The 24801-nt window shown below is 34.0% G+C and overlaps 7 protein-coding genes across 13 annotated transcripts; 3 read left to right on the top strand and 4 right to left on the bottom strand.

The window, feature by feature from the left end:
• Positions 1–641: 641 nt before the first annotated feature.
• LOC140833617 (protein STRICTOSIDINE SYNTHASE-LIKE 13) lies at positions 642–2386 on the bottom strand. Its single transcript, XM_073197948.1, has 4 exons — positions 1911–2386; positions 1534–1821; positions 1218–1385; positions 642–1116 (listed from the first exon to the last, which is right to left on the bottom strand). The coding sequence occupies exons 1-4, from the start codon at positions 2279–2281 to the stop codon at positions 708–710; spliced, it is 1236 nt and encodes a 411-aa protein (XP_073054049.1). The 5' UTR covers positions 2282–2386; the 3' UTR covers positions 642–707.
• A 1050-nt stretch (positions 2387–3436) lies between these two features.
• Positions 3437–6301, top strand: LOC140835131 (protein ENHANCED DISEASE RESISTANCE 2). Of its 3 annotated transcripts, none has more exons than XM_073200527.1 (2): positions 3437–3677; positions 4302–5965. In XM_073200527.1, exon 2 carries the CDS (start codon positions 4303–4305, stop codon positions 5251–5253), a length of 951 nt encoding a protein of 316 aa, XP_073056628.1. In that variant the 5' UTR covers positions 3437–3677; position 4302; the 3' UTR covers positions 5254–5965. The 3 variants fall into 3 exon arrangements, with proteins under 3 accessions (XP_073056628.1, XP_073056627.1, XP_073056626.1); XM_073200526.1 differs by having other exon boundaries at positions 3437–3691; positions 4302–5964; XM_073200525.1 differs by lacking the exon at positions 3437–3677 and adding an exon at positions 6036–6301 and having other exon boundaries at positions 3692–5253.
• A 1010-nt stretch (positions 6302–7311) lies between these two features.
• LOC140835130 (RHOMBOID-like protein 13) lies at positions 7312–8720 on the bottom strand. Its single transcript, XM_073200523.1, has one exon. The coding sequence runs from the start codon at positions 8271–8273 to the stop codon at positions 7458–7460; it is 816 nt and encodes a 271-aa protein (XP_073056624.1). The 5' UTR covers positions 8274–8720; the 3' UTR covers positions 7312–7457.
• Positions 8721–9257: 537 nt separating this feature from the next.
• LOC140835553 (uncharacterized) lies at positions 9258–11742 on the top strand. Its single transcript, XM_073201038.1, has 7 exons — positions 9258–9863; positions 9958–9985; positions 10087–10215; positions 10323–10532; positions 10619–10691; positions 11177–11321; positions 11551–11742. The coding sequence occupies exons 1-7, from the start codon at positions 9652–9654 to the stop codon at positions 11639–11641; spliced, it is 888 nt and encodes a 295-aa protein (XP_073057139.1). The 5' UTR covers positions 9258–9651; the 3' UTR covers positions 11642–11742.
• Positions 11743–12036: 294 nt separating this feature from the next.
• On the top strand, positions 12037–14246 carry LOC140835128 (B-box zinc finger protein 25-like). Its single transcript, XM_073200521.1, has 3 exons — positions 12037–12444; positions 12695–13009; positions 13373–14246. The coding sequence occupies exons 1-3, from the start codon at positions 12262–12264 to the stop codon at positions 13601–13603; spliced, it is 729 nt and encodes a 242-aa protein (XP_073056622.1). The 5' UTR covers positions 12037–12261; the 3' UTR covers positions 13604–14246.
• LOC140835127 (probable fructokinase-4) lies at positions 14060–17038 on the bottom strand. The gene is made up of 4 exons (XM_073200520.1): positions 16514–17038; positions 14957–15289; positions 14511–14627; positions 14060–14409 (listed from the first exon to the last, which is right to left on the bottom strand). Exons 1-4 carry the CDS (start codon positions 16922–16924, stop codon positions 14275–14277), a joined length of 996 nt encoding a protein of 331 aa, XP_073056621.1. The 5' UTR covers positions 16925–17038; the 3' UTR covers positions 14060–14274.
• Positions 17039–18558: 1520 nt separating this feature from the next.
• LOC140835126 (uncharacterized) lies at positions 18559–21474 on the bottom strand. Of its 5 annotated transcripts, none has more exons than XM_073200519.1 (5): positions 21315–21443; positions 20616–20792; positions 20092–20410; positions 19612–20013; positions 18559–19230 (listed from the first exon to the last, which is right to left on the bottom strand). In XM_073200519.1, the coding sequence occupies exons 2-5, from the start codon at positions 20687–20689 to the stop codon at positions 18865–18867; spliced, it is 1161 nt and encodes a 386-aa protein (XP_073056620.1). In that variant the 5' UTR covers positions 20690–20792; positions 21315–21443; the 3' UTR covers positions 18559–18864. The 5 variants fall into 5 exon arrangements, with proteins under 5 accessions (XP_073056620.1, XP_073056618.1, XP_073056615.1 ...); XM_073200517.1 differs by lacking the exon at positions 21315–21443 and adding an exon at positions 21452–21474 and having other exon boundaries at positions 18562–19230; positions 20092–20452; XM_073200514.1 differs by having other exon boundaries at positions 18562–19230; positions 20092–20452.
• Positions 21475–24801: the final 3327 nt, after the last annotated feature.

Genomic DNA, 24801 nt, shown 5'->3' with positions numbered 1-24801 from the left:
TTTATTTATTTCAGTGAACAGTTGTGAGTAAAATAGTCATTTCGAATATTGCATCTGATTTTTTTGGGGCAGATTGCACCTACCCACTTGTGTAATCGCTTAAGATATGCAATATTTATTGTTTATTTAACCATTGCGTTTTCTAATAAGGTGCATTTCCCCTGTCGTGATTGTTCATGCGCCTAAAGTGCATGTATTTAAGTATATTTTGTACCTTTTTCTCCTTAAATGTATTTAGGCACAGAATTTTATATATTTATATCTTTTGGGTTTGTCATATGAAAATTAATATCATATGAAAATTAATATAGCAGAATGAATTTCTTTTCAGATTTTCTGGATATGATTTATTTTTTAGTTTTCTAATGCATTTATGTTATTTTCTTATTTCAGATTTTTAATAAATAAATTTATTATAACGCTTGTTTACTCCACAATTTTTAATGGAGGATGATAAGAAAAATACTCTATGTGCTGATCAAATAAAATCAATCATTAGATAATTTAAGAGTTTCATTAAAATCATTATATAAAAACCAGTTATTGTCACATTGTAATTTATAAAATAATAAAAAAATAAATTAATAATCTAATGATATGAAAATCAAAGAACGAATTATAAAGTAAGATTGACAGAATAAGGAGATACAATGCCATATTTTCTCTAGTAATGGTCACCAATCTTGGATCAAAATTAATACATATAGCTAAATTTGTAGAGGATAAGGAAGAGTTGTAATATGGTTGTGAGCCACAGTTCCAATCCACAACTTCCCATTTACCTCTTTCACTTCGCTCACTAACTTCATCACCGCACCTTTCTTGTCTTCAAGAACATCCAGAACGTCCCCTTCATCATTCAACTTTGATATCACAGTATACATTCTCATTCCTGCCATTCTAGCCAGATATCTCATCGGGATCGGTAGCCGAAAGTACACACTTCTCAGCCATGGGTTGTGGACGAGAATCTCTTGTGCACGAGTCCTGCAGCAATCTATGGCCACCCAAAACTCGTTTTTATCGTTTATTCTCACGTTATCAGGGAATCCTGGTAGATTTGCAACGAGTTGTGTCGTGCCCGTTTTCGGACCCTTTAAGAAGTATTTCATGATCCTGTAACATGGTTAGAAGTCAGATCACATCATGTTTATGTACAAGACCACACCATATATCATAATAACAAAGAACTTGATTATACTAAGTACAGTGCTTGCCTGCAATTTGTAGTCTCCGTGTAGAGTAGAAAAGATTGGTCTTTTGAGAATTGGACTCCATTAGGAAATGCTAATCCTTCCAATACAACATGTGTTGTTTTTGTCGGAGGGTCATATCTAAGAAGTCTCCCACTTGCTTCCCCTTCCAACAAGATGAAGAAATGGTTCCTGCTTCAAGATTTTGGTTACTCGTAAAACTTGAGGTACCAAATCCGTCTAAGTGGTGAACTTTAGGGTCATATATATAATTCAAACATCTTATAAATTGTATATGGAATATGTAAATGATCGAACGGTTCCATTTACATGAACTTACACTCTATTGTACTTCTTGCTAGTATCTGTGAAGAAGATGGATCCATTGCTATGAATATCAAGGTCGTTTGCAAAAAGAATAGGTGTGCCATCATTGACTTGCGTCGCCAAAGGCGTGGCCAGGCCTCCTTCGGGACCTACCACAAGTAGTCCATAATAAGCATCTGCAATATACAGGTTTCCGCTTTTGGTGTCGAACCTCAGGCCAAGGGGACGCCCACAATCTGACTCGAACTTCCATTGCTTCGCTGTTGTTGAATCGACACCTTTTGCACACAGTTTCTCAGACCTGCGACGTGGTTGCATAAAAATGGTAACTTAATTGTCCATGCTTTTTGTGCTTATATTTGATACATTGTTCCCCAAAAATGAGCTTACCAATTAGGTGTAACTAGTGCAAATGTTTCCCACCCAGCACCTTCCCCCATCCACCTAACCACACGACCATCAGCTAGACCAGCATATGGACCACGACCCCGAGAATCAAATTCCAATGATTCGGGCCCAAAAACGTCGTCCTTAAACTCCAATCTCCCAAGTCCAAGCCGGCTCCGGTTATCCCCTGGCCAACTCTCCATGACTTGGTGGTAATGTGCGATGTCATTCTTTACGGGCCTAAAGTTTTTCCCACCGACCGGACTCAGTCCGAACGGGTCCATAACCACAAAGCTTAAAGCTAACACAAATAGTACTAGATAAGGATGCTGCAACAGAATCCCATCTTTTATTTGCAATGCTCTTGTCTCCATTTGGGAGGAAGGAAAGTGTGTTTTGTGCAGCAATTCATGTCGAGTAATGTAGTGAAATGGTATTATAGGATTCGGACTCTTTAAATTCACGTGAGAATTGTGAGGCATTTTGTGGTTTGGGAGTAGATTCTTCATGGATTTGGTGTTATTTTGGTTTTGTTGAGAATTTGACATACGACGTGACAAAAATATATATATTTAGGATGACCAACTAAGGATGGGTTTTGGCCAATTTCAGTACTACTCGTCTAGCCAAGGATCCGTCCCACTCCACCCAAAATTCAATTCGGGTTGGCTTGACTTCATTTAAGCCAAAAATTAGAGAAGTAAATAACTTTTTAAAAATATTAGATAAACTAATGAAAATATTGTAATTTCATTCTATTTATTATTTACAAATTAAAATAAAATAAAATACTCCCTTATTCTTTACTTTATGATTGGTATGACACTGTAATAAGAATGATAATTCTAATATTCATGGAAATAGTCAGCCCATTTCATTCAAACTACTCGTTTACTCATCTTATTTCTATGTTTATAATTTTCTTCCTTATTTAGCTTAACTAAGTATGAATATATGTCTTCATAATAATAATAATAATAAAAGGGAGTTAATATTTACAGTCTTAACTTTTTTTATTTGAACTCTATTTGTGAATAAATTTGACATATTTCACACATAAAATAAAATATAGAAAATGCGAAATAGAGTATAAATATCAACTTTCATAATAATAATAATATATTATTATAATTATAATTATTATAATAATTAAAAACCAACATAATATATATATATATAAATGTAACTCTTCTCGAGAATCCATATAATCATTATATGAACATCTATTTCTCGAGCACAAGTTCGACGACAATGAAAAAAAAATGACACGCCTAATAATGCATCTTCACATATCAAGAGTCATGAGATGGAATAATTTTATGATAGCTGATAAAATATCAATATTTATAATATATTATTTTTTTAATAATAATAATAATGATAAACAACATTTTTGAGTACTTATTATTTTGAAATTTCATTTTATTTTATTCATATTTCATTTTTGACATCAATCAAATAATCTTTATCATTATGTTAATCTAAAATTAATTTTATTCCAACTTTATTTCTTTCTAATTTTAGGTCTAGTATGTATGTATGCATATCGTGTTTGCTGAGTACAAGTCTGAATGTGTGATCCACTTTGCGTGATGATGTCAACTTATGTTTGATAATTCAAAGAAATTAAGAAACATCGCCTAACATATTGCAATCTCACGCACGAATCAAACCAAGAATTCGGTCCCTGCATCGATCCCGACGTGGCTATTTGATTTCAGTGATCGGAACCCTAATCTCGAGAATCAGTTTTTTCCCAGCTGGATTAAGGTTTAGTCTCGCAAGTTGGTCTCCGTCCCTCTATTTTTTTTATCATGTAATTATTTACGTGATTAATTTTATTCTTTGCAATTTCGCTGTTTGGGCCTGTGATTTTTTGCCAATTTTCCCACGCAGATCATTTATGGGTTTGTGTCGTGTTATTTTTGCTTTCCTGGGGTTCAGGTGTTTTGCTTGAATCGTGTATGTGAATGAATGATTGGATTTTTTGGTATGTTTTCACCCTCCCTGAAATATAGTGTCTGTTCGACTAGCGTCCCTTGATGGCCTGACTAAAGAAGCGGATTGAAAGTTCAGTTAAAATTTATTTCTTATCCCATTTTTTTGTATGCTGTTTGTATTTTCAATTGAGAGTGAACAGGTTATAATGAATGCCTATAAGGATCGTGCAATCACTGTCAAGTTCAAGTGATAATTAGGCTTGAATTTGATTATAATGCTGCATGAATTTGTGAAAAGTTTTGATTCTCTATTTCCCCCTTTTTTTGGTTCATGGTATGCACGTTTGTTTTTGGATTGATGTCCTTGAAAATTTATATTCCTTCTTTTTTTTCCTTGCTACCACTTTTCGATTTCTCCCTCCATAACAATTTCCTGAAAGGTGATTTATCTTAGCATGGGGTATTCTGAAAAGAACCAGGATCAGGAATGGATTGAGAGAGTTAAATCAGAAGGTGATATCCCTCTTCTCGAGCCAGATAACTGTTCTAATGGCTGGGCTTCTCCTCCTGGAGACATTTTCTTGGTTAGAGGACCAGAATACCTGAAGACGAAGGCTAAGATCCCTGGTGGGGATTATTTGCTGAAGCCTATAGGTTTTGACTGGATCAAAGGAACGGCAAAAGTTACTGAGCTGTTAAGAAATCCCAAAAATCGTGTTAGAAGAATTCTTGATGTGGAGTTTTCAAAGGGTAATAAGCCTTTTGTTTGGGCTTTCAACTTACAAGTTCCGAGTAAAGACAACTATAGCGCTGTTGCATATTTTGTGGACAGTGAGCCTAGACCAGAAGACTCGCTAATTACCCGATTCATTAACGGTGATGATGGATTTAGAAATTCAAGATTAAAATTGATAGCAAATATTGTCCAAGGCCCTTGGATTGTCAGAAAAGCTGTTGGCGAGCAGGCTATCTGCATTATTGGTCGGGCTCTTACTTGCATGTATAGTACTGGAGAGAACTTCATGGAAGTTGACATTGATATTGGGTCTTCAATGGTTGCAAATGCAATTGTTCATCTAGCATTTGGGTACTTGACCACCCTTACAGTTGATTTAGCTTTCCTTATTGAAGGTCAAACTGAATCAGAGCTCCCAGAGCGAATATTAGGAGCTGTAAGATTCTCTGAGCTGAATACTGCATCAGCCAGGTCAGTTGAACTGCCTTCTGAAGAAAGCGCTGGAAATTTGCAGTCATCTCTGCCTACCAGTTTCTGGAAATCAGTTGGGCAGGGATTTTCACAACTTCTGAATCCTAGTGGTCAAGGGAGTGATTCCAATTCAATTGCATCGTATGTCAGTGGGGTCATTGATCATGACAAAAATAGTGAAGATCTTAAGAACCAATAGGTACAAATCTTCAATCTCTAACGTAAATTACTGTCATAAGTCGTATACTTCTAAATCTGTGTTTGGTGATTACCCTTGTAAAATTTTGATCACTGTGACATGTTTCACGGCGTCGGTCCTTTTTGGATAAGTTTCCCTTGTTTTCATATGTTTTTTATGGGCTATTGTTGTCTAGGTCCGTACCAGGATAAATACTGACCATTGTTCCTTTTTAACCAAATGATGTTTTATGGTATTTGATCCTGGGAAAATGTGTCTCAAACTCTCAATGTGTTTTTTATTTTTGGCGCCAGCAAATCAGGTCTACAAGGAAGCCCTTGATAAAACATTATATTCATTTTGTGAAACCCTTGATAAAACATTATATTTCATATTGAGAAACAATTTTGGAGTGGAGTGGAGTGGAGTGGAGGAGTGGAGTGAGAATGAATAGTACCCGAATGACTTCTTATCGCTGTAGCAATGATGTCAGTTTTTTGGATTTGATTATTTGAATGTTGAAAAGGCATTCCTTTTTCTACCACGACCTTCAAAATAACTACTGCTATTTCATCTTGGCCATTGTCCTCTAATCTATCAGTGTTTTCATGTATATGCCATCCATGAAGCTGATGCTACATAAACTCCTGTTGATGCTATTTTTGCAAGTATAGATTCTGATATCAAAATGTCAACTAACTTGTAAACTATTTTTATGCATGCTAAAGATTTGAAGTCATCTTGATGTGTCAGTATATTTTATTTGGTAAATTAACAATGGCTAATTATTTTGGCCGTTGCAGATTGGATTTTTCATTAAACACAGGGTGAATTTCGTTGCAATTCAATGAAGCATTTGAGCTGGATGGTCCTCGGTGGTTTTGGTCCTCTTTCGTGCTTTCTTCTTCCTTTTTCGTATTTGTTGCTGTATATGATAAAGAAATGCACTGCCGTGTTGTTAAAAGTTCATTCCTTTAGCATTTGACGCCAGCTTTACCTTGATTACAATGATTCATAATTCTTTCATATGTCAATAGAAACAACCTTGCTTTTTCGGAGAACAATTTGCGCGATCAACGTTTTTGGGCACCTAGTCGCAGTATAATGATCGAATTGGAACTAAAATTGATAGAATAACCAAGTTCATGATTCAACTCCCAAAGAGTTGTGGGAATAATGGGGAAGGAATATTGTTGGATTACAATACATTAGAATCAACTTTATTCACGTCCTATATGGTTGCCTCTGTGTCACAGTCAAGTCGTCACATTTATTATGTTTCCCAATTTTAAAAAATTAATTTTATTATAGAATCGGCAACAGTTCATAACGTAGTATCTACATTCAAATCACCTTTGAAATCCTCAAGACTGCACGTTATTATTAGTCTAAAATGCCTTTAGCTTATTTATCAGTACTCTATTCGTTCTGGTACGAGATTCATAAAAAAAATCATGCACATCATATGTAAGAGTAAATATATTTGGAACAGTAGGCTCAACCTATGAGGGTTATAACAATGTCAGAGTAATGAGCAAAAGTTGAAAAACATATGGTAAACTGCGGTATAAGAAAATCATGGACATCATATGTAAGAATAAATGTTAATTATTGGATATATATTTGAGTAAGTTTTCATCGACATTCATATCAAACGTGTACATTTTTTGACTTGATTATGATCTAAAAGAGACTAGATAATCCACCACAATATACTACAAACTTGGAAGCCTACACTCATGCAAAGATCATAGTGACCGAGCTATGCAAAAATTCGACCTCGGAAAGTTCAGGAGGTACTAATGCCATCAACAACAAAAATTATATGTTGGTGTATGCATAACTATAGTCAATCCATTTGTCATTCAACCAATGGCGTTATACCAAATAATATGTATACGTATGAATATATATTTGCTCGTGCTCAAAGACCTTATTTTCCCTCGAACCACATTTAACTGGGAAAAAATATCAAATACAAATGAATCCTCACCTTATTTTCCTCTCGCCAAATTCATTTTCTAACTAGTAGAAGAAAGAAAATCATTTCATATGAAACATAAATATTGTCTCAGGAAATGAAAAGATGCCATGAGAAAATGACCTGTTTTCCATTGATCATTGTTGAATCGATATATATATCAAAGCAAAGATTATTGGCATTATTGTATTTCCTGAGGAATCAATCTTAGCTGCATAATATCATGCGAAATTCGTTGCATAAGCTACACAAGATTGGCACCAACAACAGGCGACGAGCTCATCTGCAAGGTTCTACCATTTCCAGAAGCAGGAAATCGCACAGAAGGCAATGAAGGATCTGTTACTGATTCAATCACAAGAAAGTTGAAATCATATGTACCAGACTTCTTCAAACTATAAACAAATACAAGAACAACCCATCCAAACATAGATATTGCCCAATAATTATTCATCCCGTGTATCAAACCCCAGGCGATAGAGTACCCAACAATGATTCCCGATAAATGGCCAATAAAACTAGCTTGCGGGACAATTATAGATGTGAAAATCAGCGACTCAAATGGCGCAAAACTGATAGGAAGTGACAGAAACCCAAAAAGTTCCAACTTTGAAGAGGGTTGCTTTGCAGACAAAATAGTCATCCACCCAAAAACAACACAAGAGTACCCAACAGCAGTTACTCTCCTAAAATAGTCCAGCTTGAATTTCTGAATCAAGACATGGTAGATCCCAAGAACCAGCAATCCAGATAGAACAACCAACAGCAACGAATAGTGTAGATAATATTCTACCCCAAGACCGATGTCTCCTAATTTTTCAATAATCCCCAAGCTCCAAAGTGCGCTCATATTGAAAACAAGATGAAGGATGCTAATATGAGAAAATGCAGAAGTTATTATCCTCCAATGATGACTGTCTAACGCAGTTTCATAACTCAAACCAACATGTGAATACCCAATATTCTTCTTCTGAATATAGAACCAAATCAAACTACATATCCCTATTACGCAACTTGTAGCTGGCTTATCCCAAATCTCATAAAACAATGGCTTCCCCATCCCAATAGCCTCAATATATCAACTAAAAAGACTTTAACTTCCGATAAATTAAGTATACTCGGAATAAAGCGGCCCAAAATTGTTCGACCAATAAGCTCGTCTACTAATAAACCAATACAACTTCAAGAATCTTCGCAGAAACCCACCAACGCCGGCAGATACGACGCAATAGAGCAAATTTACCCGCACAAAATACCAGCAAATGCGAAATATGGAAAGACCTAAATATCACAATCCGGTATGCTTTATACAAGGAGAAAAATAACACCTTCAAAGGCTCTACAGGACACAAAATACTACAAAAAAATGGAAACTTTAACACCGAAGAGGAAAGAACGATAGTAGCCGAGATTCAGAAGGGAAATTGATTATACCTAGTTTGACGGCAGAGTGACGATTTCTCTTTCGCCCCTAAAAGAGTCTTTCTCTGAATATCAAAGCCTTGGAATATTTATTAATTACATTTTTTGTTATTTTTAAATTAAAGAATTTTTTTATCAAGATTGATAAATTATTTAAAAAATTTAAAATATAAATTTAAAAGTAATTGAATTTAAAAATAAAACTAAAATAAAATAAAATTAAAGATGTTAAAAGAAAAGATATTTTAGAAAAAATTCATCAAAAATGTTATAAATTGAAGCTATAATTGTAGTTTAAACAAACCTCCATAAATTTATTTATAACATTATCTCGATGCATCACCACGACGAACTGAACTAGTATCTAAACTTTATCACGATGCAGAGAAACGACAGAGAGACAGCAGCCGGTAGGAACAGCAGCAGCCGAGAGAACAGAAAAAGCAAGGCTTCGAAAATAGCAGAATGTAGGAGAATGTGCTAGATGTCTTTGAAAGACTTGAGACTGCCTCTCTTCATAGGCACTCGTTAGACAGTTACGGCTGACCATCTAAAAGGCCAAAGGACAGCCCAACTGGAGCATCAAAGATCGTTTCAGTTTCGAATCAGCTGAAGCACCAAGATATTCCAAACAAGATGTAGGAAATCTGATATACAATCAGTTTTCCAGAGCTGAAGCTCTCAAAGAAAGATGTCCCAGAACTGCGACAACAGGGAAAGATTGGTAGGAGCGGTGTTCCGCAGGACCCAAAGCAACAGCAGTTCCCAATCATCGAGTCCGAGTTTTAGCTCAAGTCCTCCACAGATTAAAAAATCATCATTTGAATAATAGAACTTGTGGGATTTCCTAGTACTCCATGTTGAGTAACTCTAACGTCAGCACATTATGGGATGGTACATACGTTAGAAGAGAAATAAACATTGATTAATGGTACGATAAAGTTTCATATATTTATCTTGTTTTTGTATACGATAGTGGCGAGAAACGAAAACAACAAGTTGGCTATAGAATCTGTATGCGTCCATATCATCCAATTTTGATAAAAGTTTGTGTTTCATCGGAACAAGTTGGAGGCACTTTGGTATTGAACTGGCTCATCCGACTATTGACAGAACGATTTCCAAGACGAGAATTCGAAGAAATGTCGGTGGCTGGAGCAAAGGAACTTCAAATTGAATGGGGAAATGACTCGAGTTACTGGAACTGGACATCTCATGCTTATTCCAGGTCCATCATATGTCTTTGACTATCCTCTATCATCGTTACACAAGCAAAAACTGAATTTTTTACTTCTTTTTTATGTATGTATATATGTTTGCAGATTCCCTGAGGTTGCAGAGCTGAAGTCAGTATTGTGGTTTGATATTATAGGCAATATCAAAACAAGATTTCTGTCTCCAGAAACTACTTGCGCGGCTTTTCTGGTGTTTAAATTAGTTGAGGGCATCAGGGCCTAGAGGTAGCTAATACAGAGGTTAAATTTGTAGAGGATGAACGAGGCAAACAAGTTGAGCCAGAAGAAGTTCGACCTATGGTGGTTCACCTTCAACCAACGAAGGAAACTATTAGAAAGGTTGCGGTACACAGAACGGATGGATGGAGGTGGATATTGGAAACTTCATTTTTCAAAACGGATATGAAGGAGAGGTGAATGTACGGTTGCGTGATACGATGCCCCGGATGAAGACTGGCCCGATCATTGATGGCATCGAGTTTCGGCCAGTGTACACCGAGGTTAAATTTCTTCCAAACACGGTTTTGAGAAACAGAAGAGGAAGGGGAGGAGGAAACTTTTCAAGGTTTACTAGTTCTCAGATCAATGAATCATTTGCAGTAGATTGGGAGAAGTTTGTAATGCCGGATTATCAAGAAATAGCATCGTCATCGGCTTATTGGGCAAGTCCAGCCTATTCAAGGAATTCCTTGTTTAATATATTTTTGTATAACAGTGCTTTTACTGATGCAATTTGATAACCTGACAGGGATTTTCCCTGGATGGAAGGAATAGAAAGATATGTTATATGCTTGGACCAAGGCGTCTTTATATTGCAGGGGGCGATAACCCAATAAAATGGGAGTGGAGACCACACGCAGATTCAAGGTCCATCATCATATTAACCCATTATTTCAAATTTTGACTGAAATTTTTTTTCGGGATATTCAGATATGAGGAATCTCTCCCTCTCTTTTTCTTTTTCTTCGTAGTGTTTGCAGATTATCTCATGAGATAGCAGAGCTAAATGATGTTTGGTGTCTTGAAATCCAATGCAAAATCGACATAAAATGTTGTCTCCAAGAGCTATTTATGCAGCATATCTAGTTTTTGGATTACGAAAGTGATTTAGGAGGCTTAATGTAGGCAACACAACAATCAGATTTGTAGGTGATGACTCGGAAGAAGATGCCGATAAAAGAGCGAGAGTTGTTCACCTTCACACGACGGAGAATAGACACGGAGATAAGGCCATCACCAGAGATGATGGATGGGTGAAGGTAGAAATGGGAAACTTCTACTTGACCGATGCCGAACAACTAACAAGGAGAGGTTGAGGCACAGTTGTTCGAGAAGACGTCCAAGTCCGGCTTAATTGTTGAAGGCATCAAGTTTCGACCTATTTGTATTGAGATTTCTGATACTATAAGCTTGGATAAGAAAGCAGTCCTTCCAAAGAATAGGATTCAAGGGTGACAAAAGAAAACAAGTTCATACCTTCATGTGTGTATTTGTTTCTTTAATAAATTTTGATTTTACTGGAGAACGGTATTTTCAAAAGCTAACAATGCCACCGTGGAGTAACCATTAAAAAGCTAGATAAAACCAAACATTTAATTCACTAGTCAACTCATGCTGATTATTTTACATGTCTGTATAAAAGAAGTTTCTTTAATTAAATGCATTATTTTGGCCAACCAGGGTGCTTCGACCTTGCGGTGGGAGTACTACACCGTCCCGGCCAACCAGAGGGCAGAGGATTGGTAAATTCATAATTCAATCCATCAAATAAAATATGAAGCTGTGGGTTTTTTTAATAAAATAAGATAAAAAAAATTACAAGTTGGTAGGTAACGAGTTACCGGTCACAGGAGAATAGATCAAAAAAATTTACATGTTGGTAGGTAACGGGTTACCTAGTCACAGGAAAATATATATACGGCCTTCATAATTAATTCCTCGCGAGTCACGGGCAACGCACATGTGGTTGAGTCCACAGATTATGTGTTGTCTTAATTCTGGCCAAGCATTTGATTCTCAAATCGTCCGCCAGCCACTTCTCTGTCTCGTCCTTGGCAGATTCTTCTTTTTTCTTCCAACTGCTGTGCTTTTCGTCTCGTTTTCTTACATTATTGGCCTCATTTTTCATTCATAAAGACATTTGTCCTGGTTCATTCGAATTACAATCAAGTGTTTGTGTCAGATATTTTATTCAACAAATCGCGTATTTTGACAAGGACCCTTCATACCAAAATTTGATTTTGTGGTGTATTTCTTGAATCTTGAAAAAAAAACCAAGATAATTGTTTTCTGATAAGGGTTATGGGATCTGATATTATTGGTAGCTGATTTTCGCTGTACGTTATTCTTGGTAGTGAAAAGAATTGAGACTATTATCATCATCATCATAAAATGAAGATTCAGTGCGATGTGTGTGAGAAGGCAGAAGCAAGCGTGATATGCTGCGCAGATGAGGCGGCACTGTGTGCGAAATGTGATGTTGAAGTTCATGCGGCAAACAAGCTTGCCAGCAAACACCAGAGGCTGCATCTCCAATCCCTCTCCAGCAAGCTCCCTCCCTGTGACATTTGCCAAGTACGTGTTTCCCCTTCTTTTGTTTAACGATAGTTGTTGCATTTTAAGCTCATCGAGTGGGACTAAAAGGATTTTGGATCACCATACTCTAGCCATATCCTTTAGCCTGTTTGAGAGGAATAAAACTTGCATCGTCTTTTATGTTTGAAGCCTTAAGTTTATTTACTTGCTCATCCCCACTGGGATCCTCTCGACTTTGGTGCTTGAATTTTGATGATTACTTTGTTTTGTGGTCATTGATCGTGTATAGGAGAAAGCAGCTTTCATTTTCTGTGTGGAGGACAGAGCACTCTTCTGTAAGGACTGTGATGAACCTATTCATGCAGCTAATACCCTTGCTGCAAACCACCAGAGGTTTTTAGCCACCGGAATACGTGTGGCGTTGAGCAGCTCCAACTGTAACAAAGAAAACTTGAAAAATTCGATTGAGCCGAAGCCCCCTCGATCAAATTCACAGCAGAATGTTACAAAAATACCGGCACATCAGGTTCCGGGCATAACATCACCACCATCTTGGGCTGTTGATGACTTGCTACAATTTTCTGATTATGATTCATCCAACAGGGTAAAATATTAACTCTTGTATGTATACATATCTTCATTTGATGCATAGATTCTTGTCTTCCAAGAAAGATTCAAGGATGAGAAGGCAAAACTAGGGAGTTTCAAGGTGGAAATCATGGAGCTTTATAAATTGAACATGAATATCTGGCTCTTGTTGCCAAAATTCACCGAGATCAATTCTTGTAGCATAGCTTTTTGTTTGATGCTTTTTTTCTCTGAAAAATTCGAGTTTTGGTCTTCAAACTAAGTTTTTCATCACAATGGGTATCGTATAGTTTTTACAACATATCATTAACCTCCTAGACAATGTTTTTTGTTTCTGCTTATTTTCAAACTATTCTAAAGCATGCGTACATCTGTGCAGAAGGAGCACCTCGAGTTTGATGATCTTGACTGGTTGACAGAGATGAATCTGTTCGGTGAACAAATACGGCATGAGGCACATGCTGCAGCCGAAGTCCCTCAGCTGCGCATGTCTCAGCCAAGTTACACAACTTCTCACCGATCAGGCAAATGTCACATGCCTAACAAGAGGCCTAGAATCGAAATCCCCGATGATGATGAAGAGTTCTTCACAGTTCCTGATCTGGGTTGAATCTTGATAATCACATGTGAGAGAAACACCTAGCAGTTCCAAAACTAAAATTGCTTACTAAATTAAAGTGGCTAGTTAAACGTTTGGGAGTTTGACTGCAGTAGTTAGTTTACTGATATTTGTTGCTTGATAATTACAAATTTGGCAGGTCTAAATTTTCGTGAATGTTTTCTTTCCCATGTAGTTGATTTCTGTCCCTTTCCCCCTTGAATTGAAATGTTGGATTTCAAGTACGCAAGAAAGGATTGGTATATCAGATGCACCAGGAAAAAAAAAAATTATCGGACTGCAAGTCTTTTCTATTACAATTACTCGATCCTCTTCTTTTTTTTCAAATAAAAAACGTTCATCAGTGGAAGGTTATTGCGGTTTTCAGGGCACTGAATTCAAACATGTCGAGCTTCGATGCAAGTCGTACCTTTTCCTGCTAAAACCTTATAAAAGCATATAAATATATGTAGACATTAAACCCATATCTCTATTATCATCCACACTTGAGGAAAATAGGTGTTGCATTATTCAGTTCTACCAACACTTGGGGGGAAACTCGAAAATCTCAACACGAGAGATTGGAAAGTGCCATCTCGCATTGCAAAGATTAAAAAAAAAAAAGAAAAAAAAAAGAAAAGAAAAGAAAAGCAAATCGAATTTGTCTTTGCAATATGTTGTCATTAATTAAGCTCCCCTGATATAAGATTGACGACATCCGTGTGCCTAGGAAGAGCCGGAATTGCTCCCTTCTTGGTGGTCGTTATAGCACCACATGCGCAAGCGTACTTGAGCACTTCCTTCAGTCTCCCTTCATCCTGACACGTAATTAATCAAACAATATCATCAGTAACAAGACAGATTCAGAAGGGAGTCGAATTCCCTCGGACAAAGAACATCCAAGATTATAAATTGTTACATGGATAATGGAATGGTCATCGACAATCTTGCACAGAAGGGCACCCACAAAAGAATCTCCAGCTCCAGTTGTGTCCACTGTATTCACACGGTATGCATCCACTGATCCGCGAAAAGTCTACAAAGAATTTTAATATGAGTCATGCTTTTCAGAAAATATTTTTCCCACCCACTGTTTGCGAAGATTTAATTTAATACGTGACAAAATCCCTTTTTTTTTCCCGGGTCCATTGCCTTTTTCTCTAGAATAATGCATGCTTCATTCAGAAACGGGGGAACTAATCAGTTGACCGCCCGCCTCGTTTTAATATTATCTCTGCTTAAAAAATCCCACCACCTACCGAATTACTCGCATATTAAAATATATTTTTAAGATGAATTAACTTTTTACTTTTCACTGCTAAATAATATTCAAATGAACTATTATTAAAACTTTAGATCAATTACCTTGGTGTAGTATCGGCATCCCTTTTCTCCAAGGGTGACTAAGAGAAGCTTCAAATCATCGTGCCATAAAGACAAGGCGGATTCATCGTCGATCTTATCGCAGCCAGTGAGGAATTCCAGTTCAACATCACTAACTTTGATCACATCTGCCTTGTTCCATATGCTCATTATTTGAACTCGTGCCTCCTTCTCCGAGGACCAGAGCGGCAGCCGGAGGTTCGGGTCGTACGAGAGCAAAGCCCCGGCTTGCTTCGCCACTTCCATTGCCTTCAGATGAGCCGATCGGCATGGCTCAACGATTAAGCTTATTGATCCATAATGGAACACCTTAGCCTATGTACATAAACAAAAAACTTTAAGAATAATGAATTACTTGATCGATCAATATTAGGATACCCGTCAAAAATCGAAATGTAAAATTGATTTCAACACATTCATAGGCTTCAAGAATCAGACAAACCAAACTTGGCAAAACTATATCTAGTTGATGTACACGTATTACATCTTCACCGTGTTTTTTTCCTCACCTAAACTATCCTACTATGATAGTATATGAGAAATAATAATTTCAAGTAAGTTCAATATATCGAATCTAACATTAAAACTGTGCAGTAAGTTAATTGAACTGTTACCTAAAATAAAAGTTTGGTGGACGCTGATTGCTGGGAGTAGGTAGGCTGTCAAAAAACCTCAGTGAACCCACGATTTGACTTTTATTCTCTCTCACACACAAATACACACAAAAATATGTGCACCATGTCGTACGTTATATAGTCTAAAGTAAGAAACTCGACTAGATTCGAACGCCACACTGGGATTCCCGCGTGTTATACACGTCAAGTGTGGGACTCACCTCTTCAGCGTCAACTTGTCCCACAATTTTTTAATGTAAGAACATGATATTTCAAGACATTAGTTCGATCCCGACGAATAAATCTAGAAAATAGGAGGTGGGTAGATTTGGTTTAATGGACGTAATTTCCAGTAAATCCACGCTTTACAGTGGTATCAACATAGTCCAGACAGGAACTTTTCGAATCCTCACTCCTATAACTCTCTTTACATGAATAACTCTGTATTATTATGCGTGATTAAACAGAATCTAACTAATCTTTTTGTTCAAACAAATCACCCCATTTCAGATGTTAATTTTCTATGTTAATACCCTTAATTTCCAATCATATCCGGTTTAATGTTGTAGCAAGTTTTAAGGAAAAAATCCCGTCATGGGTCCACCTCCAGCTAATTTACTTATTACCCATTATTCAGTGCCTATCTACAAAATTTAATTTTTATTAATTAGCATCGTTTATGTCACGCCAATCCAAATAAAAGTGGAAAACTAACGAAACAGAACAAATAGCAGATGCGTGCTTCCATTTGGAGGTCAAAACTAATGAAGTGAATTTTTTTTTATAAAAGTAAAAGCTTTGAATCAAATCAAACAAAAAAATTGGACCAAAATTGCCCATGTAGAGAATTAATTTGGATTTTGGTCTATGAAAAAAAAATGCGCGCGTGAGATGCACCAAAAAATAATTCAGAGTGAATACTGACAGATCTAATAAGGTCGAGGTTCAACTCATCGGGGGTTAGCAGCATATCAGCACTGGGATTCCTATAGAACATGAACTCACGCTCCCCGTCGGCGCGTAGGGTCACGAAGGCCAACGCTGTGCGTGCTCCCTTATCGAAACTCACTCCCTCCGCCGTCACTCCGTTCTCCGTCAGGATCCCGGCGAGCATGTGACCGAACTCGTCGTCTCCGAGCTTCCCAACGAAGGCAGCTCTCCCTCCCAGCCTCGCCACCGCGATCGCCACGTTGGCGGGGGCTCCCCCGGGTGCCTTCAGAAACCCCGGCGCATCCGCCAGAGACACTCCGGAGACTGTCGGAACAAAGTCTATCAACATCTCACCAAAACTCACGATCAAACCACCGCCGGGACCGCTGTTGACCGCTCCTGTCATCGATGCAGTCGAAAAGTAATATACAAAAGGGAAAATTGGAGGGATGAGGTATAAATAATAGTGATCTGAATCTGTGTGCGCAGAGAAGAACGGTAATGCAGTTTATATAGAGAGAGAGATGAAGGTGGTGGGGACTATTTAAGTAGAATTAGAATGGGAAAAAAAGTATTTTTATCAAAGATAATAATATTAATCGGATTTTAATTAATTATCCAAAAAGTAATAGATGGAATGATATTTGTTGGTGATTTTATGGTTGGTAACTCAACCAATCAAAATTAAGGGAAAAAATTTAATTGGTCAATGATTAATTCACAAGTAAAGTAAACATAATTTTCCTTACCAAAGATTTGGATATCTTCACGTGTGATTCTTAAATAATAAGACTTGCGGATCGAGCATAAAAACCGTGTTGTTTCGTAAAAAAATAAAATAAAAATATTATTTTTAAAAACTTTAAAATAAAAGTTAAATTTTTTTAATATAAATAGTAAGAGATAAAATAAAATAATATAATAAAATCATGTAGACAGTGCGATAATATGAGTGTTTTAGGCAAATCTAAACTTACATTGTGATTATATATAATTAATGCACAAAGACTCACGACAATTTTACGAGATAATTTTTTGAGGCAGATATTTAATCCGACATGATTCATGAAAAAATATTACATGTTACGCTATTACTTTTCATTTTAAATATGAGTCGACTTGATTTGTCACCGTCTCATAAGAGACATACTTTTAGTAATATATGGTGCTTCTCTTAGTAGTATGGGGTGCTCTTGTGTTACATATAGTAAAATATTATTAAGGTTAAGAATAAGGAAAATGTTATTGAAATTCAAAAAAATTCATTCTCACACTCCACTTTTACCCACACAGAAAAAAAAAAGCATAAAAACTGAGTGTGAGAATAAATTTTGGAGTGTCCCGAAAAATAATTACCTATCATTTTAAATTACTAAAATATTATTATTCATCTACACTTTTGAATTTGTGAAAATATATTATATATTAATTTCAATTTTAATAATTAATTTATTCTAAAAAATAGTTCACGCAATTAGAAAAAATATATATGTCAAACAAGCAAATACGCAATATAATTGAAGCAATTGTTTATCTACCACCAACAACAAAAAAAGTGAAAATTGACTTCCCAAGAATTCCATCATCCACGATATTTGACTATAACTTTGCTTTTGAAATTAACATTTTATTTGTATGGCCAGTGTTCCAAAAAAAAAAAAAAAATTAGTTGACAATAATCATTCAAAAATACGAGCCCACAAAAAAATTGAGTACTACTGAAATAAAGTTAGAGGATAATTTGAAATATTAAGATAAGTATCAATTTATTTTGAATAAAAATGGAATTATCATTGAAAAAACACAAATTGGCACTCTTTTTAAAAAAATACTTTTACACGATATAGGCATTGTAGTTTTAAACACTATAATTTTTTTTTTGAAAATACAATCTCTTGTCAGATAGAGTTGAGCCGAACATTCTCGTGTCACATAAAGTTTGTTCAAGACATTTTACTTAACTAACGTGATTTACAAGGTATTGTGTAATCTCAACTTCATAATTAAAAAAAGGTTAATAATTTTTAGATCTTTACACTAATTTGTGAGATCTTCTACCTTGATTTTCGGGGTTTAGCATAAATTGATGATTGAGCAGACTTTGTCTAAAGGGCTGTATTTCGTGCTGCGCTTTGCATTCATATATCATCCTTCTAAAGACTGGATAAGTAAAGCACAAGGCCTAGTGAAAGCCCATTTAAGACAATGCGGAGCAAAAGAGAATAAAGTAATCGAGAGAAAATGCAAAGAGAATAAAATAAAGCAGATTCGTACTATTTTTGTGAGGGAAATTATCCGATCTTACCTGTCGAATTTATCAAGTTGCCTTAAAACAATACTGTTCAATTAAGTTTTTAAAATAAAGTCCAGGTCCTCGATGAGCATATCATCATCCTCGTAATCTGAAGAGTCGTTATTGTCTATGTTAATATCCTCAACTTCAGAAAGTTCTTGATCAACAAAATCAGACACTGATGATGAACATCGTTCTAAACCATCTCCAGCAGCAGAGATGTTATTTTTCACCGGGTAATTTTTATTACGTGGTTCGTCTTTCGTCCTTGGTTGATTGAGTATTGATTTGGGATCCCTGTCGTTTGGATCGCCATAAAGTGCAACGTGCCGGAGATATAGTTCCAGCTCCTTCTCTGCTATGGCAATGAAGCGTCTTACAGAGTCGAGGGATTGTTCGTATTTGGATTTTTCCAGTGCCTTCAAGAAACTTGAATAAGTTAACGCGAGATGAACTAATTTTAAAGCGAAAATCAAAAGCTAACTGGTGATATTCAATCAAGATGATCATCTGTAGCAGAGTACTAACAACTCTTGAACAAGAAACAGTAAAAGAATGATTAAGATAATGAAATTGATGCAAGGAAACCACAAACTAAAGACAGACACAAACTGTCGATGAACTGATTTACACTTTTGTGATCACGTCTTTCATGAAATATTTAGCAGCACTTTATAAGTTCCATCCAGTTCTCACCACCATATCATGGCAAGATTGGTCGTACATATTAATAATTAAATGATACATGTCTTTATACATGATATCAAATTCATCAAATACTGCTAAACGGAGAGACGTACCCGTTTCTTCGATAATGTATCAATTGGTGACATAACCTTTGGCTGCACATAGTTCTTTCCTCGATAGAAAACTATGGTATCATCTCCGATAATTTGGATTGGAATTCCACCACTTAACCTAGCAATGTCATCGGCATATTCTTGTACTTGGCCAGGCTTGCAAGGTTTGCAGATGACCTTGACCGTTTCATGTTTCTTCCAGTGCAAATGCATATTAAGGATAACACCACCAAAGATCCCTCTTCTGCCAACCGGACAATAATTGGAACTTTTTTGGGCCATCTTCTTCATATAAAATCGCTCCTCGCCGGATAATACACAGGGTTCAACTACAGGACCCTGAGCTTTGGATACTTCATACCGTTTCAGCCTTTCTATCAGTAAATTTTCCTTGATTCTGGCCTGGAAGTGAATTAGAAAATGAAATCAACAACTATATTTAAGAGGCAGTAAATACAACTTTTGTAGATTGGCATATACATTTTCAAGCTTGTAATTTATCCTGTCCTCAGCATTAGAAAATCTCTGCCTCTTTTTCTTCCCTTTGACCCCAAGCCACCTGGGGTCTCTCTTATTGGCAGCCTTTCTCATTTGTTTCTCTCTCTTCCTCTGTAGCTTCAGCCTTTTCTTTGTCTTCCATTTCTCCTTCTTTGGAGGATCAATTTCGTGAGTCTCAAACTTGGGCTTTCCCTCTGGTGATATGACCAGATTCACTGACCCGTGACTCAAGCTTCTCCTCTGCAATAGTGGAACCACCTGCCCACAATTTTGTGGGTTTCGAGGCAAGTGTGATAAAGGCCTAGGGAGAATGAAAATGGGTCCTTGAGCAACAAGAATTTGCCTGCCAAATGAAGGAAATAGTAGATACAAATCTGAATAGGAAGTCTGGGGGAGCCAAATCTGAATAGGAAACTTAACCGCCTCATTCAAATTAGTATTACTATAATCGCTACATATGAACATGTATAAACCCAAATCCGGAACAAAAGAAAATAAGGAGTTACCTGAAAGGAAGGGCGAAGCTAAGAACTGAAGGCAGTGAGACTCTGCGCAGACCTCGGAGCAGTTTATTCGCCATTTGAAAGAAAATGTTGTTCTTTTTCCTTGTAAGGCAACCCTGAACATGGTTCTAATGCACTATCGTCGCTTGCACATGTTGTATATGTTTGTATGTCTCCTACCTGCAAGTATTCAAAAAAAATTAATAACCAAATAAATTGTTACGATAGGAACTCAAATTTCAACTTTTTGCAGAAATAATCATTGACAAATCAACAAAATTATAAATGAAAACACCCTTTCGCACAAAGTAATCAGACTGCTTCAATTTTAGCACCAATGATCACTACTATATGTAGAGATTGTAGTGGCGCGACCGAAAAGAAGATATTGTAGCTGCACTTGAATCTTCCGTAAACGGATTCAGCTCAAAACCCAGTCAGCAGAGCAAGTAGTAATAAGTACATAAATAAACCAGAAGTAAGCAGAGGGCCAACATGCTATACAAACATTTAGCACCATAGTGTGAAGCAGACGATAACAATTACTAACAAAGGTGAAACGTCTGGCTTCCAACTTCAATGGACTTGTTTTTAAACAGAAATGCAAAAAACGGTAGGCGTGTCCAAGAAAATATATTTTAGAAAGAGCAGAGATTGAAATGAAACTACCACAAAAACTGATACAGACACTATAACAAACACCTTGCAAGCACGGATCTCATTACACCAAAAACGATAGCGACTTCAACCACACCCACGAGTAATGAAAAAGGATCAACTGAAAAATTCTATCGTGAAACGAAGAAAAGTTATCCCGCCTTAAAATTTTGTTCCCTCACCTGAAAATTCAGACGAGAAAACACCCAAAATCTATATACCTATAAAAGTGTGGATGAAGGGCATTATTTTCCAATTGTGCAATGATATAATTAAACTTCTATGCACACTTCAAGATTAGAATGTAACTCCTACATTAATTTTATCAAATAACTCATCTTTATACTACATTTAAATATTTTATCTTTTTAATTCTCTTTACATGTTTTTCCAATGATTTTATTGTAATTTTGTAATTATATTTTTATTGAAATTTATAATTAAGTAATAAATTATAGTATCACAAAAATATATATGAACGTCTACTTCTTTTGTTATATTTCAAATTTTAATGTTTAAAATCATATAGTTTCAATTCTATATTTAATAATTATTATATGAGTTTATTTGATATTTACCATATAATCTTATTTGAATGTGCGTTTTTTTACATATATTGATTTATTTATTATCTTAAAACTTATTTAACAAGAAATTAACAGTCATCTTAGTCTACGAAAGATCGATATATAGAATTTATTATCCATTATATATAGAATTGTAAAAATAAAAAGTAAAAAAAAATTTAAGAGGTTAAATTAATATACGGGGTGCATACTAGAAAATCATACTAATAGTTTAAAATCTATATCTAATAATTATTAAATGATTTTATTTGATATTTACCATATAATCTTATTTGAATGTGCATTTCTTTACATATGTTGATTTATTTATTATTTTAAAACTTATTTAACAAGAAAATAATAGTCATCAATATTAGTCTACTAAAGATCGATATATAGAATTTATTATCCATGATATATAATTGTACAAATAAAAAGTAAAAAAATTCTTTAGGAGGTTAGATTAAATATTATGAATTATATTTTGCAATCAATATTAATATTTCATTTGTTTTAATATTGTTTTTATGAGTTAATCACGGTGATTTTAAATTTATAATTGGAAAATTTTTCTATCTTCCACACATTTATATGTATATAGAATGAAATAATTTTTTTTAAATGAAATATGACATAATTAAATATTATATGAAAAATTGATAAGGGAAAAAAGTCATCTTTACATATATTGATTTATTAATTATTTTAAAATTTATTTAACAAAAATTAATAGTCATCAATGTTAGTCTACGAAAGATCGATATATAAAATTTATAATCCATGATATAGAATTATAAAAATAAAAAGTAAAAAAAAAATTTAAGAGGTTAAATTAAATATTATGAGTTATATTTTACTATCAATATTACTATTTCATTTGTATTAATATTTTTTTTTAAGAGTTAGTCATGTTGATTTTAAATTGATAATTATTTGTCTTTAGTACGCTTCGTTTTTTTAGATTATGATTTATACATTGGTAAAATACATAATTTGGTTGATTTTTAGGTTATTATGATTTATACGTTGTGTATGAATATATAATTTTTTAAAAAAAATTTGTTTCAATTCATTTTGTTATATATATTATGTTCATTACAATTTATTATATAACATAAAATTAACTGCTTGAATTTTAATTTGGGAAACAATTTTGAAAGTAAGTTATATAAGTGCTTATAAATCGTCTAATATGATAAAAAATTAAGCCCAGATAAATAACAAAATGATTCAAATTATTTTTAGAAAATCATATTTTTTTAATTTTTATAATATAATTGAAATTACGTGCAACGCACGTGCATCATGCTAGTACCTATAAAAGTGTGGATGAAGGGCATTGTTTTCCAATTGTGCAATGACATAATTAACCTTCTATGCACACTTCAAGATTAGAATGTAACTCCTAAATTAATATTATCAAATAACTCATCTTTATACTACATTTAAATATTTTATCCTTTTAATTCTCTTTACATGTTTTTCCAATGATTTTATTGTAATTTTGTAATTATATTTTTATTGAAATTTATAATTAAGTAATAAATTATAGTATCACAAAAATATATATGAACGTCTACTTCTTTTGTTATATTTCAAATTTTAATATTTAAAATCATATAGTTTCAATTCTATATTTAATAATTATTATATGAGTTTATTTGATATTTACCATATAATCTTATTTGAATGTGCGTTTTTTTTACATATATTGATTTATTTATTATCTTAAAATTTATTTAACAAGAAATTAACATTCATCTTATTCTACGAAAGATCGATATATAGAATTTATTATCCATTATATATAGAATTGTAAAAATAAAAAGTAAAAAAAAATTTAAGAGGTTAAATTAATATACGTGGTGCATACTAGAAAATCATACTAATAGTTTAAAATCTATATCTAATAATTATTAAATGATTTTATTTGATATTTACCATATAATCTTATTTGAATGTGCATTTCTTTACATATGTTGATTTATTTATTATTTTAAAACTTATTTAACAAGAAAATAATAGTCATCAATATTAGTCTACTAAAGATCGATATATAGAATTTATTATCCATGATATATAATTGTACAAATAAAAAGTAAAAAAATTCTTTAGGAGGTTAGATTAAATATTATGAATTATATTTTGCTATCAATATTAATATTTCATTTGTTTTAATATTGTTTTTATGAGTTAATCACGGTGATTTTAAATTTATAATTGGAAAATTTTTCTATCTTCCACACATTTATATGTATATAGAATGAAATAATTTTTTTTAAATGAAATATGACATAATTAAATATTATATGAAAAATTGATAAGGGAAAAAAGTCATCTTTACATATATTGATTTATTAATTATTTTAAAATTTATTTAACAAAAATTAATAGTCATCAATGTTAGTCTACGAAAGATCGATATATAAAATTTATAATCCATGATATAGAATTATAAAAATAAAAAGTAAAAAAAAAATTTAAGAGGTTAAATTAAATATTATGAGTTATATTTTACTATCAATATTACTATTTCATTTGTATTAATATTTTTTTTTAAGAGTTAGTCATGTTGATTTTAAATTGATAATTATTTGTCTTTAGTACGCTTCGTTTTTTTAGATTATGATTTATACATTGGTAAAATACATAATTTGGTTGATTTTTAGGTTATTATGATTTATACGTTGTGTATGAATATATAATTTTTTAAAAAAAATTTGTTTCAATTCATTTTGTTATATATATTATGTTCATTACAATTTATTATATAACATAAAATTAACTGCTTGAATTTTAATTTGGGAAACAATTTTGAAAGTAAGTTATATAAGTTCTTATAAATCGTCTAATATGATAAAAAATTAAGCTCAGATAAATAACAAAATGATTCAAATTATTTTTAGAAAATCATATTTTTTTAATTTTTATAATATAATTGAAATTACGTGCAACGCACGTGCATC

Source organism: Primulina eburnea, chromosome 6 (assembly GCF_022965805.1).
Source record: "Primulina eburnea isolate SZY01 chromosome 6, ASM2296580v1, whole genome shotgun sequence".
Taxonomy (NCBI): Eukaryota; Viridiplantae; Streptophyta; class Magnoliopsida; order Lamiales; family Gesneriaceae; genus Primulina; species Primulina eburnea.
The sequence above is the reverse complement of the archived record's forward strand: the minus strand, read 5'-3'. Positions and strand labels throughout refer to the sequence as shown.

Excerpts from the sequence above, each read along its gene's own strand:
- LOC140833617 (XM_073197948.1), bottom strand. The coding sequence starts at position 2,281 with ATGGAGACAAGAGCATTGCAAATAAAAGATGGGATTCTGTTGCAGCAT. Across the intron at positions 1,822-1,910 it reads GCACTAGTTACACCTAATTG|GTCTGAGAAACTGTGTGCAA; the intron begins GTAAGCTCATTT and ends ACCACGTCGCAG. Across the intron at positions 1,386-1,533 it reads AGCAAGAAGTACAATAGAGT|GAACCATTTCTTCATCTTGT; the intron begins GTAAGTTCATGT and ends ATCTTGAAGCAG.
- LOC140835131 (XM_073200525.1), top strand. The coding sequence starts at position 4,303 with ATGGGGTATTCTGAAAAGAACCAGGATCAGGAATGGATTGAGAGAGTT.
- LOC140835130 (XM_073200523.1), bottom strand. The coding sequence starts at position 8,273 with ATGGGGAAGCCATTGTTTTATGAGATTTGGGATAAGCCAGCTACAAGT.
- LOC140835553 (XM_073201038.1), top strand. The coding sequence starts at position 9,652 with ATGCGTCCATATCATCCAATTTTGATAAAAGTTTGTGTTTCATCGGAA. Across the intron at positions 10,692-11,176 it reads GCGTCTTTATATTGCAGGGG|GAGAGGTTGAGGCACAGTTG; the intron begins GCGATAACCCAA and ends ACAACTAACAAG. Across the intron at positions 11,322-11,550 it reads CCAAAGAATAGGATTCAAGG|GGTGCTTCGACCTTGCGGTG; the intron begins GTGACAAAAGAA and ends TTGGCCAACCAG.
- LOC140835128 (XM_073200521.1), top strand. The coding sequence starts at position 12,262 with ATGAAGATTCAGTGCGATGTGTGTGAGAAGGCAGAAGCAAGCGTGATA. Across the intron at positions 12,445-12,694 it reads CTCCCTGTGACATTTGCCAA|GAGAAAGCAGCTTTCATTTT; the intron begins GTACGTGTTTCC and ends GATCGTGTATAG. Across the intron at positions 13,010-13,372 it reads ATTATGATTCATCCAACAGG|AAGGAGCACCTCGAGTTTGA; the intron begins GTAAAATATTAA and ends ACATCTGTGCAG.
- LOC140835127 (XM_073200520.1), bottom strand. The coding sequence starts at position 16,924 with ATGACAGGAGCGGTCAACAGCGGTCCCGGCGGTGGTTTGATCGTGAGT. Across the intron at positions 14,628-14,956 it reads GATGCCGATACTACACCAAG|ACTTTTCGCGGATCAGTGGA; the intron begins GTAATTGATCTA and ends AATTCTTTGTAG. Across the intron at positions 14,410-14,510 it reads ATGACCATTCCATTATCCAT|GATGAAGGGAGACTGAAGGA; the intron begins GTAACAATTTAT and ends ATTACGTGTCAG.
- LOC140835126 (XM_073200517.1), bottom strand. The coding sequence starts at position 20,689 with ATGGCGAATAAACTGCTCCGAGGTCTGCGCAGAGTCTCACTGCCTTCA. Across the intron at positions 20,453-20,615 it reads AGCTTCGCCCTTCCTTTCAG|GCAAATTCTTGTTGCTCAAG; the intron begins GTAACTCCTTAT and ends TTCATTTGGCAG. Across the intron at positions 20,014-20,091 it reads TAAATTACAAGCTTGAAAAT|GCCAGAATCAAGGAAAATTT; the intron begins GTATATGCCAAT and ends ATTCACTTCCAG.